This window comes from Sorex araneus, chromosome 6 (genome assembly GCF_027595985.1).
Source record: "Sorex araneus isolate mSorAra2 chromosome 6, mSorAra2.pri, whole genome shotgun sequence".
NCBI classification, from domain to species: Eukaryota; Metazoa; Chordata; class Mammalia; order Eulipotyphla; family Soricidae; genus Sorex; species Sorex araneus.
Genome location: NC_073307.1, coordinates 150,525,665 through 150,542,078, shown reverse-complemented (window position 1 = coordinate 150,542,078; position 16,414 = coordinate 150,525,665). Strand labels below are relative to the sequence as shown.

At 36.1% G+C, this 16,414-nt stretch overlaps 1 protein-coding gene across 1 annotated transcript; it reads right to left on the bottom strand.

The window, feature by feature from the left end:
- Nucleotides 1-7,930: 7,930 nt before the first annotated feature.
- On the bottom strand, nucleotides 7,931-8,866 carry LOC129405984 (olfactory receptor 4C15-like). Its single transcript, XM_055143710.1, has one exon. The coding sequence runs from the start codon at nucleotides 8,864-8,866 to the stop codon at nucleotides 7,931-7,933; it is 936 nt and encodes a 311-aa protein (XP_054999685.1).
- Between the last annotated feature and the right edge of the window lie 7,548 nt (nucleotides 8,867-16,414).

Here is a 16,414-nt window from a genome sequence, read left to right as displayed (position 1 = left end):
TCATTGCAGGTACTTTTTAAATGCGATTATTAAAGGTTGGATCTCCTGATATCAATGACATTGATTCTGTGCTTTGGATATTTAGCTCGATCATTTGAATTTCCTCTATTTCTCACTTAGAATTTAAAGAGGTTTCCCTGAGATACTGTGAGCTCATACAATTTCCTCTCAGTTCCTCCCAGAGTTGGGAGTTTCCCAGAGCCTGGTTTTCTAAAACTGAGAACTTTGGTTTTGATGAATTTGTATGCTCTGAAACAATTAATTTTTTCCTTTTATTCTTTGCATATTTTTTAACTACTCCTGATTTTCTAGCTGATATTTATCTCATTCCCTGCATATCCTTTAGGAAGAAAAGACTGGGTACCAAGGGATGGAATATGTGCCTTCTGTGTACTCATCAACTCTCCAGACAGAGTTCTTTGGTAAGCATAAGCATGTGAAAACAAAAAAGCATCAAAATATATCAGAAATACAAGTCATTAAAATAACAATGGCTATTTTTAAGTATATGCAAATATGTGCTGGGTTATTGTGTATTTTCTATTATTCCCTGTTTGTTTTTAATACTTGCACCGCACTTATAGTGCTCGGGGTTTATTCCTGGTTCTGTACTCAGGGATCAGTCTTGCCTTGATTCCTGCCTGTACTATCACTCTAGCCCATGCTCTGTGCTCTTGACACTGATACCTCTCACCATTAAATTTAAGGCATAATTTCTTTAGAAATAGGAATTTTGTTTTACCAATTTGGGGGGACAAATGACACCAGGTCTGTTTACTCTTATGGAAAGTAGAATGTGATTAAAATCTAAATCAAAACTTGTGCACCTTATTTCACCTAGTACCATCAGATAATGGCCTGTCTAGAGAGATGACAAGTCTTTATATTTTAATTTACCAATATTTTGCTTTAACGAATCCCAATAGAATATTTAGAGTTGGGATAATTCAGAGAAAAGCCAAAATATTTTGCTTTTCTGACCTAAGGAATTAGGTACAAGTGTGATTTTTCTTTACTTGAAATTTCTCATGAGTTAGCACTGAGAAAATCCAGGATACAGGACACATTTATGAAGATGGTTGTTGAAAATTAATACTAAGTAATAGAGCTTTGGCTACTAATTCTAGAACTTTGACTCATATGGAACACCATTCCAAGAATTTTTCTACGACCTGTGTTTCTTAATTTTTTTATTTTTTCCTATAGAGGAAGCTGGCAGAATAATAATCTAATCATCTTAGAAAACTATATGTAAATTTCATCTCTCCAAACAGTTGCATAGTATTCCATGGGCGACGTGTGCCGAATGTAGATAGTGGACCAAATTAGATGACCTCTCAGTGTCTGTGTTGCAAGCCATAATGCCCAAAAGTAAAGAGCATGAGGAATATTGTCTGCCATGGAGGCAGGGGGAGGGTGGGAAAGGGGAGTATACCGGGGATACTGGTAGTGGGGAATGTGCACTGGTGAAGAGATGGGTGTTTGATCATTGCGTGATTGCAACCCAAACATGAAAGCTTGTAACTATCTCACGGTGATTCAAAAAAATGAAAAAAAAAAAGAAAACTATGTGTGATAAGTAATAGAATAAGCATATAATTTCTACAAACATAGGAAACATAGCAAAATTCAGTGGAAACTATAAGCAAATGTTTATGTAAAAATTACTCAACCAACTATGTATTCATGCCTGGTGAACGTCCACATGTATTTTTTAAAGTTTTAATTCTTTTCTGATTTGAACTTTTCTGTTGTCAGTGTTAGTTTTTTATTTGAGGTTTTAAAGAGGTCTTTAAAGAGGTCTGTTAAAGAGAGGTATTTAACAGAATTTTCACATTGAGATATTGTAAAAACTGTGTATTGAGTACAATTTCCACTTTTTAAGTATAATTGTCTTTGTTTGATTTTTCACATTGGGCATGCTCAGAGTAAGCCCCAACTCACAGTTTTATTAGTATTATTGCATTAGTATAAACCCAGGGTTTTAGGTACTGTTCTGACATCTGTAGAGAAACAAATTGTATCTCTTAACTATTCAGTAATAAAACTTTTCCTTTAGGCCCGCCGCCGAGATGTGATCCCCGGGGCCGCACGTGTGCAGCCTCTCAGCAGCTGCACAAGCATGATTCCAGAGGCCAGCTAAACTACTTTTGGTATAGGCAGCTCCTCGCAGAATGTCTCCAGAATGAGAACTAAGCCTCGGCCCCATGCCTGCCCAGGAGGGGAAAGGTATTTCTCTCTCTTTCCTCTTCCTTGCCAACTGACATATTATGACGACCGCAGATGAGAGTTACAAGCTTGCAATGATCCAATATCTGAAAAAAAATTTCCCTGGACTTAGTTGCTAAAGTACAGAAATCCAAAACCACGTGGCCACTACTGCGACTGCGCAACCTCATATCTCTTCACAACAGGTCTGACACTTGTGGGGAACTCCTAACAATAATAGTGAGGTTTTTTGTTGAAATATTGAATGTAACCAAAGTAAAGAGAAAGTAAAGTGAAGTTTATCAGGTACGGGGGCAGGCGGTGATGGGGACGGGATGGGAGGTGTAATGGGTATTTTTTTTTTTATTGGTGGAATATGGGCACTGGTGAAGGGATGGTTGTTTCACCATTGTATAACAGAGACTTAAGCATGAAAGCATTGCAATATTACACATGGTGATTCATTAAAATAAAATTTTTATTAAAAAAAACAAATAATTAAATAAAATAAAACTTTTCCTTTAGTAAACCAAATAATATTTCTAATTTCATTAGTAGCAATAAGTTTCAACTAATAAAACGAATACAAATTTTATGAAATTCTATCAAAAATATCATTAAACAGATATTTGCACCTTCTTGGGTTATTGTTATTGCCTTTCTCTTCAGGTAGCAAAGTTTCTAGAAAGAGCCAGGGAGATAGTACAGCAAGTCGGGATCTTGTCATAAAAGAGACTGACACCACTTCAATCAATTCCTAGTATATGGTTCTATATGGTCCCCCCCACGATCACTAGGAATAATTCCTGATTGCAAAGCCATATGTATCCCATAAACATTGCCATTTGAACCCCTCAAACAACAAGAAATCATCTAGAGAAATACTAATCACTGTTCCAGATGGAGCCCTGGAGACACTGAGAAGCAACTAACACGGCTCAGGGATTCGGGACTGGGACACATCCGAGCCGCGGGGGAGCACTGAAGTGGGGCGGCGCCAGCCCAAAACTCAAAGTGTTCCCGGCCGCCGGAAGTCAGCCCTCGACCCACCCTCGGCGCCATCTTGCCACAATCAACAGAGAAGCAGCAGGCATTCTGGTGAGCAACGGGGCCTGGAAAATGCTCCAGACCTGAATTGAGGCCAACAACACAAGAGAGCCGGAAGGAGGAGGTACAGCCTGCACACCTTCTCCAGATGGAGCCCTGGCGACACTGAACAACAACTAACATGGCTCCGGGATTCGGGACTGGGACACATCTGAGCTGCTCGGCCACTAACGTGGCCACGCGACCTATTCTAAAACCTGAAAACATACAATCTTTTAATGGAAAACTAATCATCAAATGCTTCCTTAATAGGGTTATCTTGTTTGGGGGTATGACTCCCACAACAATAGTGAGTTTTGTGTTGAAATGTGGAACGTAATCAAAGTGAAGAGAAAATGAAGTGAAATTCATCAGTTATACATTTGGGGTGGGGGCGGGGGGTATACCGGGGATTTTGGTGGTGGAATATGGGCACTGGTGAAGGGATGGTGTTTGAATATGGTATAACTAAGACATAACCCTGAGAACTCTGTAACTTTCCACATGGTGATAAAATAAAATAAAAAAAATACTAATCACTGTATAAAGTGTATAAAATTTAATCAACAGTTCCTATTGCTTTTTAGTTTAAATAATTATCAGGAAGATTGACCAGGAATTTTTCTATCCATTTTGAATTCAAACTCTACGCTAAAACTTTGTTTATCTTTTTATCAAAATTTTCTTAATATCATTTGTTTTATATTTCTAAGCTTTGAATTTCACTTTGATAAATATCTACAATAGTGAGGTGGTCTACTATGAAGAAGGCTCCATGTATTCCGTGCCTAGTAGAAAATTTAATTGCAATATAGCCCTCTTTACTCTCAATGCATTAATTTGAAATTACAACACAAATCTAAAACAAGTGCTATAGATTTTATTAGTCAATATTTTAATAAGAATTTAAGAATAAAATTTGTTTAGATATGCATATGTTGCTGAAACAATGATAATGCCCAAAATATTGTCCTTATTTCAATGGAAAATGCCAACTCTCTATGTTAAATAGAGGAAAGAAAATCCACTCTGTGTGTTTGGAAAACCATAATTCTGATGGTGCTTTTCTCTTTTACACTTATCTGACTGTGAATCAGAGGGTTTAATAAGGGTAGCTCAAGAATAAAATACACTGCTACTTTTTCATTTTGAGAATAAATGTATCTGAATATACATAGAAAAAGAACAAAATGTGAGGGTGATTATGAAAAAAATTCACACTACTTCCTTCTCCATAATGCTTACTGACATTATGGAAGCTGAGTTATTATACAGAAAAGACATGATTATGGGACCTGGAGGTCACACCCACAAACTGCCTCTGGCTGATGTATAAGCTCCTTAATGGCCATGATCTGAACACACACAAAAGCATCTTCAAGCTGAGCAGCTCATTGCAGAGATTTCTAAAAAGAGCACTTAGAGGAGCATGTGGCCGAACTTGTGGCAACACAACAACTTATGCTATTCATAACAAGCAATAAAAAATAAAGTATGGGTGAGATTGTCTGCCATAGAGGCTGGATAGATGGGTGGGATGGGGGAATACTTGAGTCTTTGGCGTTGGAAGATGTGCACTGGTGGAGGTTTGGGTGATCAACAATTGTATGACTAAAACTCAAACAGGGAAGCTTTGAAACTATATCATGGTGATTCAAAAACTACTACTACTAATAATAAAATAAATAAATTTAACATACTGACTAAAAAAATGTAATATGGAGTTCATGCCCAATTCAATCAGTTTAATCAATGACTGAATAAATAGCAGTACTTCAACATATTATTGCCTATTGCTCCCTCTCAGAGAACTTGGACAATGTTTATTTTGAAGTGCAGAAGCTTCTTAGTTTGATGTAGTCCCATTTGTTTATGTTTGCTTCCACTTGCATGGTCAGTGCTGTTTCATCCTTAAAGATGCTTTTAGCTTCAATGTTATGGAGAGTTCTGCCTACATTTTCTTCTATAATTCAATAATACAAATTTTTTTTTAAAAAAAGAGAACTTGGTAAGGTACTGAGAGCATTCTGTGGGCAAGGCAGAGCCTGGGGAGCTCTCCGTGGTGTATTTGGCATGGCAAATACAGAAACAATGAAGGGTCTCATTCCCCTTACCCTGAAAGAGCCTTCACTGCTGCAACACTGGGAAAAACGAGAAAAGAGAGGCTCCTAAATTTTGAGAGCTAGGATGAATGGACACATTATTGATACCTGCTTGAGCAAAGCAATGATCAAGGGGATTACAGTGATACAGTGATAATTCCAAATTTTTTAAAAAAGCGGGATGAGAAAATTTACCATACCATAGGTCCTATAAATTCAACATACTTATGTTAAGGTCGGAGAGACCTCGAGCAGATCTCTACCCGGGGAGGCGCGGAGAGAGGAACGAGACCGAGACAACTCTTTCTGCAAAAGCACGGGGTTTATTCAAGCCAACATGCTGGGACCCTGCAACTATAGAGCCGAGGGTCCCGACCCAAAAACCAAACAGTTTTTGTACCCTTTTGGAAGGCAAAAGGGAAGTCACATGTATGGGATCAAAGAGAAATCACACATATCAAAGATAATCATGGGTATTGGGTCAAAGAAAAACCATACCTAAAGAAAATCGCACATATTGGAAAATCGAACATATTGGGGGAAGATTACATGTATTGAATCAAAGGAAAATCAAAGGAGAATCATACATATCAAAAGAATTTCACAGGTATTGGATCAAAGGAAAACAATACAAAAGGGAAAACCACACCTGATTCACTTAATATGCTAATTTCAAGAAGATTACATGTGTTAGATCAAAGAATCATACATATCAAAAAAAATCACAGGTATTAGATCAAAGGAAAACAATACAAAAGGGAAAACCACACCTGATTCACTTAATATGCTAATTTCAGCATTTGTTGACTGTTCCCGAGCAGATGTTTGTTTACAGTTCCTAGGGGCAATTTGTTGGCCCATTTGGTGACAGATTGCCCAGCGGTAGGTTCTGAAAACATCTTTCAAGGCAAAGTAGTTACAAAGGGCAACTCCAGAGGTTAGCAGAAGTCTCTTTTAACCCTTAACCTGCCCTCCAGTTTTTGACTCTTAACCTGCTCTCCTCTTCACTTAGATACTACGATAAATGACCAAAATATTATGCAAGAATATTTCAACAAATCTTTCTTATCACACAAAAAGGGAACTATGGGTAATAAAGAATTCACAGAGAAATAACTCATTTAAAAGATAAATTATTTAACATTCTTACTATAAAATCAAACCAAACAGAGGATACTATCTGACTCATCTGAATACATCGAAGATAATGAGTATATAGATAGATAAAAATATAACTATGTATGAATTTAACTCACTCCCACTGCAATAAAGCTCGTCATTTAAAGTTAATATTGCACATGCAGAACTAAAATCAATGCATCTGAAAAGAAATGGAGAACATGATACCAGACAAGTAGTTTAGTAGTTTTTTCTGTCTAAGAAGTCTAATGTTTCTTTCAAATTTCAGTAAGAAATTTAATTGGCATTTCAAAAAATATAATGCCTTAAAATCAGTCGGGAACTTTTTCAGAATATTTTAATTTGTTATTTTCTTTTACATTATGTGTGATTTTGGGGGAGGGGCAGTAACATGTGAAAGGTCTGAGGGTTGTTTCCTCACTTTGCTCTCAGAGTTCATCTGATGCAATAAAGATACATTTAACCTTTTTTTTTTAAAGTTAAGACTTTATTTTTCAACAGAAACAAATATTACCCGGCTGCAGAGTTTGCTAATGGCATTTTTCACCTCCTTATTTCTGAAAGCATAAATCAAAGGATTGAGTAAAGGAGTTAGTATAGTTACGCAAGATTATTTCAACAAAGCTTTCTTATCACACAAAGGGAACTTCGGGTAATAATGAATTCATAGAAAAGTTACTACTTTAAAAAAAAAGTATTACTGGGCTGAAGCTATAGCACAGCGGGTAGGACATTTGCCTTGCTCGCAGCTGACCCAGATTCGATTCCCAGCATCCCATATGGTCCCCTGAGCACTGCCAGGGGTGATTCCTGAGTGCAGAGCCAGGAGTAGCCCCTGTGCATTGCCAGGTGTAACCCAAAAAGCAAAAAAATATATAATATTATTTTACATTCTTAGTCTGAAATCACACCAAACTGGAGATAAAATCTGACTCTGAATATTTCTGTGTGACAGAAACGTACACCTAAACACATCAAAGATAATGAGTATATAGATAGATAAAAATACATTTATGTATGAATTAAACTCACACGGCAATAAAGCTCGTCATTTACAGTTAATATAAAACATGCAGAACTAAAATCAATACATCTGCAAAGAAATTGGGAACGTGGTGCCTGCCAAGAAGATTTGCTGTCTCAGAAGTCTAATGTTTCTTTCTAATTTCAAGGAAAAGTATAATTGGCATTTCAAAATATATTAATGCCTAAAATCAATTGGCAACTTTTGGGGGAACATTTTAATTTATTATTTTATTATACATTTTGTGTGATTTGGGAGAAGGGGCAGAAACATACATGAGAGTTCTGAGGTTTTACTCCTCACTTTGTGCTCATAGACCACTCTGATGTAATAAAGTTACATCTAACCTTTTTTTACAAACATTAAGACTTTATTTTTCAACAGAAACAATCATTAACCGGCTGCACAGTTTGCTAATGGCATTTTTCACCTCCTTATTTCTGAAAGCATAAATCAAAGGATTGAGTAAAGGAGTTAGCATAGTGCAGAATATTTCCACGATTTTGTCAAAGTAATAAGAAACTGGAGGCCGCGCATACACAAATATACATGGAATAAAGAACAAAACCACAACAGCAATATGAGACCCACAGGTGGAGAGAGCTTTCCTCTGTCCTTCAGCGCTGTGGTTTCTCAGGGAGAACAAGATGACACTATAGGACACAAGCAACATGAAGAAGATTAGGATGCAAAAGAATCCACTGTTGGCCACTATCATAAGTCCAAAGGCGTAAGTATCAGTGCAGGCAAGCTTCAATAAGGGGTACAAGTCACAAGTAAAGTGATCAATAACATTGGGACCACAGAAAGGAAGTTGTAAAGTAAAGAGAAGCTGTATAATAGAATGCAGAAAACCCCCTGCCCAGGCTACTCCAATCAGAATGCCACAGAGTCTTGAGTTCATGATAGAAGTATAGTGCAAGGGTTTGCAGATGGCCACATACCTGTCATAGGCCATGGCTGTGAGGACAATCACCTCTGCTCCAGAAAATAAGTGTCCAGTAAAGACCTGCATCATGCAACCTCCATAGGAGATGGTTTTCTTCTCATAGAGACAGTCTACGATCATTTTTGGGGCAATAGCTGAGGTGAGGCATGCATCCAGTAACGATAGAAAAACCAGGAAGAAGTACATTGGGGAGCCCACGAGCGCTGGATTGCTGATGATGGCTGCCACAATCAGCAGGTTGCCACAGATAGTTGCAATGTAGACTAAAAGAAATATAACAAATGCAATTTTCTGAACATCTGGATTCTGTGAAATCCCAAGGAGAACAAACTCAGTGACAAAGCTTTGGTTTTGCATGATTTTCCAGAAAACACTCAGAGCTGCCACACAGATCATCACAACCTGCAATAAAAATGAAAAGGTTACATCGGATAGATTTATCACCCTAGGCACTCACAAGTTTGTCCATTCATGTGGTATTTTCCTTTATGTGTTTAGTTCATTTTTGAAATAAAGAAAGCAGCCTGCAAAAAAAATGACAAGGTTACATCAGATAAGTTTATTATCATAGCCACTCAAAATTTGTTCTTCCATGTGGTTCTTTTGATTCTGTCCTTCTTGATATTTGAAACAAAGAAACAAAAAAAAAACAGAATGTTCTGAAAAAAAATAGTGTAAGATCTGACAAAGTTCACTTTTTAAGACATGAAATAATGCTAGATAGAGAGCCTCTCTAGAGGAACAAACCCAAATGTGACAGGATTTGGAGCCTATTTTTTTCCAGTTGCCAAATAGATTACATAGTCAGGGTTTCTTAGAGAAAGTTGTTAAAAGAGACTTTGAACTCTCATCTTATTTCTGAGGAATCAGGACATCAATTTACTTGTCATGTTGAGCATCACCTTGCAATAATAGGCATAAGGATGTGAGATGTCCCTGAACAGAAGATTGTTTTATCCACAGAGGGAAAAAGATGTCAGTGACACTTTAATTAAAATCACAGCTCTTCACAACAATTTCTGTTTAAGTCTGAAGTGATAGGACTTTTAAGATAAATTAGTCTGGCCGTATAAGTGGGAAATTCTATGAAAAATATTGAGTTCTATAAATATACAAAACACATTACAAAATGGTGAGAACTCACAATCCCGCAGAAGCCATACACTGGCTATGCAGCAGGCCAGGGATCCCTCCTTCGGCTTCAAGCTGTTATAAAAAGTTCCGTAAGAAAGAGTTTGACCTTCTGGGATCCACAGAACCCACAGAAGCTTGAAGTCCCTTCTTTAGTTACACACTGATTCTTTACTCCTGCATATTCCAAGGGGAACAATGGGACATTTTCACCGAACTTTGGCTGGATTGTTTTGGCAGACTCCAGCCATACCACTCTAAGTCTACATTTAGCTTGATATTACACTTGATCTCCTATTTCCACACACACAAAAAAAAATGAACAAAGGTAACCGTGGTAGTAAGAATTCCTAGACCCCTAAACTACAGCTGAAGTAGTGACATGGCCAATGACACTAAACTCTTCCTGAAATCCTTGCACAAAATTCTATACAACTGCTGAGTGACAATCAAAAATGTTGGAATAGTTCCAACAGGGAAGTAACTCTCTAGGATAACTGAGTTTATTAATTCTCTGGCTACACTAGAGAGAGCCCTGGCAGGAGAGCACACTGATGTATTAGAAAGACTCAAATATCTCTACCTGAAAAAAGACACAATGAGTAAGCAGCATAGAAATACCACCACACTTTGGGAATGAAGATAGTAGCCTGGACAACTCAGTCAGAAATAGAAACTCTCGGATAATGATTATAGCTAGAACATATTGATGATCTTTAATGAGCTCAAAGAAACAGTGGTGCGAGACTAAGGAAGCATGAAAACAGACATTTGAATCTATACACAGAAGTGACAGAAAGAAAGAGATTACAGAACATGAAAACTCAGTGGAAGGCCTTGTCATCAATTACTATTGATAAAATTGAAAGAGTAATCAACCTGTTCCTGGCCCCACAGAAAAGTCCAGTCCTAGATAAATTCGGTAGCAAGTTTTTCCTTACCTTAATTTATCTAAATTTATTTATTTATTATTTAATATTAACAAATCATCAAATGTCCAAACAGATCTAGAATTAAAATTAATTAGATAACAAAGCTCCAATATCAAAATCAATTTTTAAAAAACAATTTTTATGTGAAAACTATTTTGTCTTAAAATGGAGTTGATAAGTCCCTGTCTAAAGGTTTTCTAAGCTGTTTGTTGCTAGTTCAGTCTTCTATGTTATTTTTGGTTTTTGAGTTTAGTAGGTTCCAATGTTACTTGCAATCAAACTTGCAGTGTTCCTACTTGAATTTCAGTACAATCCATTAAAAAAAGACTTACTCCCAATTTTTTCCAGGCTCTTTCAGAAAGTTGTAGAAGCAGGAATTCTCCCAGTTTCAATGAGGCAAACAAAAGCCTGGCATCAAAAGCAGAGAGAGATATCAACAAATGGAAAGCTATATTTCTGATGAACATAAATGCAAAGACTCTCAACAAAATATTAGCCAAAAACTACAAAGTATTTCAGAAAGATCATTCACCATGATCAAATAAGATTCATGGTTTAATATACTCAAATCAATCAACATAATAACCCACATTAATATAAGAAAAAGATAGTCATCTAGTAATATCAATAGATGCAGAGAAAACATTCAAAAAGACGCAAACCCATTCATGATGTGTACTCAATAAATTGGAAGGTGAAAGAATTTTCAATATAGTTAAAGCCAATTACCACAATTTAACAGCAAATATTGTACACAATGCTGAAAAATTGAAAACCTTCCCTCTAGAGTCAGTCACAAGACAACGATGTCTTCTCTCATCACTACTATTTAATTTCGTTCCGGAAGTCCAAGCCATAGCAATTAGGCAAGAAAGAGATAGTAAAGACATTTACTATCAGACTAGAAAAGATGTCAGACTCAGTGTTTGCGGAGACATGAAACTGCACTTTGAAAATGCTAAAGACTCTACAAAGTAATACCTAGAAAAAGTATATTTATCCCCTTGAGTAGCAGACTACATAATCGATGGACAAACTCTCGCCTTTCTTACATGCAAATAATAAAGCAATTGAGAGACAAGTTAAAAAATTAATCCCATTCAGCATTTGTTCCTCGGAAAACCTAGTACCTGGGAATCAACTTAACAAAGAGGTTAAAGACTTACATAGAATAAAACTATGTTATTATAAAATGAAAGAAAAAGTCACAAGGAAATATAAACATCCCCTCTTCATGGATAGGAAGTATGAATATTTGTCAAAGTGGCATTCTTCCCAGAACACTGTAGATGTAATGTAGTCTAAAAAAATACTCATGAAACTTTTAAAGACATTTAAAATATATTTTAATTTATAATCTATGTTTGGACTGGAGCGATAGCATGCGGCCGACCTGGGTTTGATTCCTCCATCTCTGTCAGAGAGCCTGGCAAGCTACCTTTGGTATCCCACCCGCACAGCACAGCCTGGCAAGCTACCTGGAGCATAAAGGATATGTCAAAAACAGTCACAAGTCTCAAAATGGAGACACTCTGGCAAATTGATGAACAAATGGATGACAGTGGTACAGTGCAGTGCTATAATCTATGTTTATAGATTAAACATGCCTGAAATTCACAGGGAATAATGAGTCCCCTTAATAAACCTAAGAAATCTTATGTAAAAAGAATATAGCAGACTACATTTTCCCCAACTTCAAACTGTGTGATAAAGCTAGAGTCATCAAAACAAAGGACAGACACTCAGGTCAATGTTGCAGAATTGAACGTCCAGACACTGATCCTCTGGTGTAAGGGACATTTAATGTTTATAAAAAGAGGGATTGGGGACATGAAGTGGAGCAAAAAAAAAAAAAGTCTCTTTAGGAAATGGTATTGGAACAACTTTGATCACACCGTGTACAAAGTCAAATCAAAGCAGATTAAAGACCTTGATATCCAAACTTCCCCTTCAATTACATTGAAGAAAACATAGGTGGAACATTTTGCCATGGAAGCAGATGCTATCATAAATGATTTAATACCATTGGCCAAGTAAGCAGAATCAAATTTAAACAAATGTGACCATCAAACTAAGAAGCTTCTGCACCACAAAAGAAACAAGGACAAGAATAAGAAGACAACCAACAAATATAGAAAAAATATTTTCCGAGTAGTCATCAGACAGATGACTAATATCACAATATAAAAAGCTCTGTTTGAATTTTACAAGACCAAAGAAAAATGAGAGGAGAAAATAGAATAGATGCATACGAACAGTAATTCTCAATGGAGACATATAGATGGCCAAAAAGTATATGTATATATGTATATATATATCACTTATGATCAGGAAAATACCAATAAAAAACAACAATGGTATGTCATCTCAGACCAGTGAAACTGTAACAAAGAAACAAAAACAACCAATAATATTGTAGATATGAGGTAAAAATTTACTGTTAGTAGAAACATTTCTGGTCCAGCATTTTAGGACAAACAATCGGCAGACATTCTTTAAAAAACAAGGGATCAGTCTATTATATGAAATAGCAACTCCCCTTCTTGATATCAACCCCAATACCAATATATATACATATATATTAAGAACATTTGCACTCCTATATTCGTTCATTGCAGCCAAATTCACAATAATCAACTTCTGGCAACAACTCACTGCCCTAGATCCGATGACTAGATAAACAAGTCATAGTACGTAAACATAATGGAATTATAAGAAATGATGAAGTCATGATATTTGCTGGTACATGATGGATCTGGAGGGTGTCATGTTGACTGAAGTAAATTGAAAGGAAAAGGACTGACTCAATTATTTCTCTTATATACGGGATATAAAGAAGCACTGTAGGGGTATAAAAAATACTCAATGGAATAAAATGGGAATCGATCTTTGGTAGTGGGCCACCAACAGAGAAAGCAAGTGGAAGGGACAGAGAGGAATTATCTAGGAAGGGGCTGACACTGGGGAACTGGTGGGAAGGAAGTGGACATGGCAGGTGGTATGAAGGGAAGGTTGGTGAGGGTTGTGTTATGCATGAAATCTTATCATGAAAGGTTATAAGCCGTGTTACCTCAAATTAAATTAAATTAAAACAAAATCTTTGCATGAATTACATACTGTTTAATTCAAAACTTAAAATAAACCTATTTAAAATAATACTACTATCAAGTGCTGTCCTCATTTGTAAGTTCAATAATAGCATAATAATAATTATCGAAGCATTATTGCCTAGTAAACTACCAATGCTATATCTTGTATACATATTTAACTCTAGAAAATTATCACTTAAAGTGTTATTTCAAACAAATAATAGATGTTGATCTGGAATTTAAACCTAGACCTTTGCGTTCTTTACATAGCCAGTTCTTGCCTATTGGATCAACCCAGACAGGAACAAGAATCCTTCTTTGCCAGCAAGAAAATCAGAGAGTGAATGACTGTTCTGTTTCTAATCCACATATAGAGATTAAAGATGTAGCAAAACTACAAAGTAAGAAATACAGAAATATGTTAATACAGCTGAATCTTGAGTTTTTACTCACTACTTATTAATTACATGTAAGATGTCCTCCATTTTTATTTAGTACAACTTCCTAAGATATAACTATTTGAAATGTACTCTCTTACAAAGTACATGCTTTCAGCAACTATCTGAATGTATCAACAGATTATGTCAAGAATGATTTCCAGTGGCTGCAGCAATAGCACAGCTGGTAGGGTGTTTGCCCTGCATGCAGCCGACCCGGGTTCGATTCCCAGCATCTCCTATGGTCCCCTGAGCACCGCCAGGGATAATTTCTGAGTGCAGATCCAGGAGTAACCCCTGTGCATCGCCAAGTGTAACCCAAAAGTCAAAAAAAAAATGATTTCCAATTATTTTTCTACCAGGACAACACAAAAGTGTAACTTATGATACTGTGCTTTTACTGGTTGAAGTTTCTATTGATTCTCATGTAGAAAGTCAGCTATTTTATCCAAAGAAATATGTCCTTTAATGACCCAGAGATTTATTTCAAAAATTATTTCAATTATTTCAATTTCTCAGTGCATTTCCAGCTACAACTCTGGACAACAAGTTTAGCCTCAGCTGTCTTTAATACAGAAATGATCACAAATTTTATGATATTGGCATATGCCTTTGCTCTTTAATATGTAGGAAACACTGAGGCTTACAGTACAAACATAATTTATTCTATAAACATAAAATATAAATATAATATAAAATGAACCTCAAAACTCACAACGTTGATAAAAAATCTTACCCATTCTCATTTGTGTTCAAGTTTAATTCATTTCAGCAATGCCTGCACAATGACCTCTGTATCTTGCTACAGTTATCTCCAAGACTGCCAGAGTATAAATAAAATACAACATTGTTCCATGAGTCAAACTGACATTGGAAGGTAAAAAAACATCATTTGATCCTAGTGTCAAAAGAGAAGAGAAGGCAATGAAATGGATAACAGTTAAGAACCAAGGCAACTGATAAAAATGCAGGGCACTGCATAATTGAGTTTCAATTAGAAAAGATACATATAGTAGTAAAAAACTATAATGGTGTGAAAAAAGTGATGCAGTTCATTTACAAGTATGATATTATTCTTCATGTCATAGTTTAACAAATATACTAATTTGATTAAAATAATCAAATAGACTAATCACTGTAAGTAATTCGAATTATTTATTGCATTATTTAATTTATTTGCTGAAAACCATGTGTCACTGAAGAAACCCTTAGTCTTGGTGTCCTCTTCAAACGAGTGGTAACATATTTTAAACTGCCCAATCCAGAAGTCAAAAAAATATTCTTATGCATATTTAGTATTTAGTATGCATAAGTCAGAAGATATTGATAAACATTGAAGTCATCATTTTTATTAAGCAATGTATATAGCAATGCACGCATGACAATAAATTAAATTAATATATCATATAATCAATAATATAAATGTCTATACCAGGTGATCAAGTTTGGATTTGGTTTAGGGACCACATTCAGCAGTGTTCAGCACTTAGATATTCGTGGCTCTATGCCAGGATTCAATTCTAGGGGAACTCTCTAGCACCAAGTTGGATGTCTGGATATAACTAGTGTTGGCTGTGTTAAAGACATGCATCTTACCGGTTGTACTATCACCTGACCCAGAATGATATAAAGTGTTCTCAATCACATTATTAACCTAAAATTCATTTATTCCTTCCCCAAAATATTCAAAGGAAGGATATAGTGCTTATAAATCATCTAATTTTCTACCAGTAAAATGATTTTGCAGAGCTGAAACGAGAGTGCTTATCCTGTGCAAAACACAAAATCTTGTGCTAATGTTTTTAAATATCACAAACATTCCACAAAGAATTTTATGGAACTCTAAATATGCTTCTATTCCCTTTGATCTATCACTGTCACTGTAGTCCCATTGTTCATCGATTTGCTCGAGTTGGCACCAGGAATGTCTCCATTGTGAGACTTGTTGTTACTGTTTTTGGTATATTGAAAACGCCACTGTAGCTTGCCAGGCTCTGCCATGCTGGCAGGATATTTTCAGTAGCTTGCTGGGCTCTCTGAGAGGGACTGAGGAATCGAAAGTGGATCGGCTGCATGCAAGGGAAACAATGTACACTCTGTGCTATCGCTCCAGTCCAGTGCAAACATCACTGTAGGGAGAAATATATTTTGGATTCCTATGACATGAGAAATCCAGAAAACAAAAGTACAGCTGAGGCAAATGCAAATTGATGAATATGTTACATTCTACCAAACTTGTATTGAACTTGAAAATGAACATAAGTAGAGAAAGTAGGTTTAAGCTCTTGAAATAGCAGTTATTTCAGTCAGTCCACA

Bases quoted from the DNA above. Each gene is read 5' to 3' on its own strand.
- LOC129405984 (XM_055143710.1), bottom strand. From the start codon at position 8,866: ATGCAAAACCAAAGCTTTGTCACTGAGTTTGTTCTCCTTGGGATTTCA.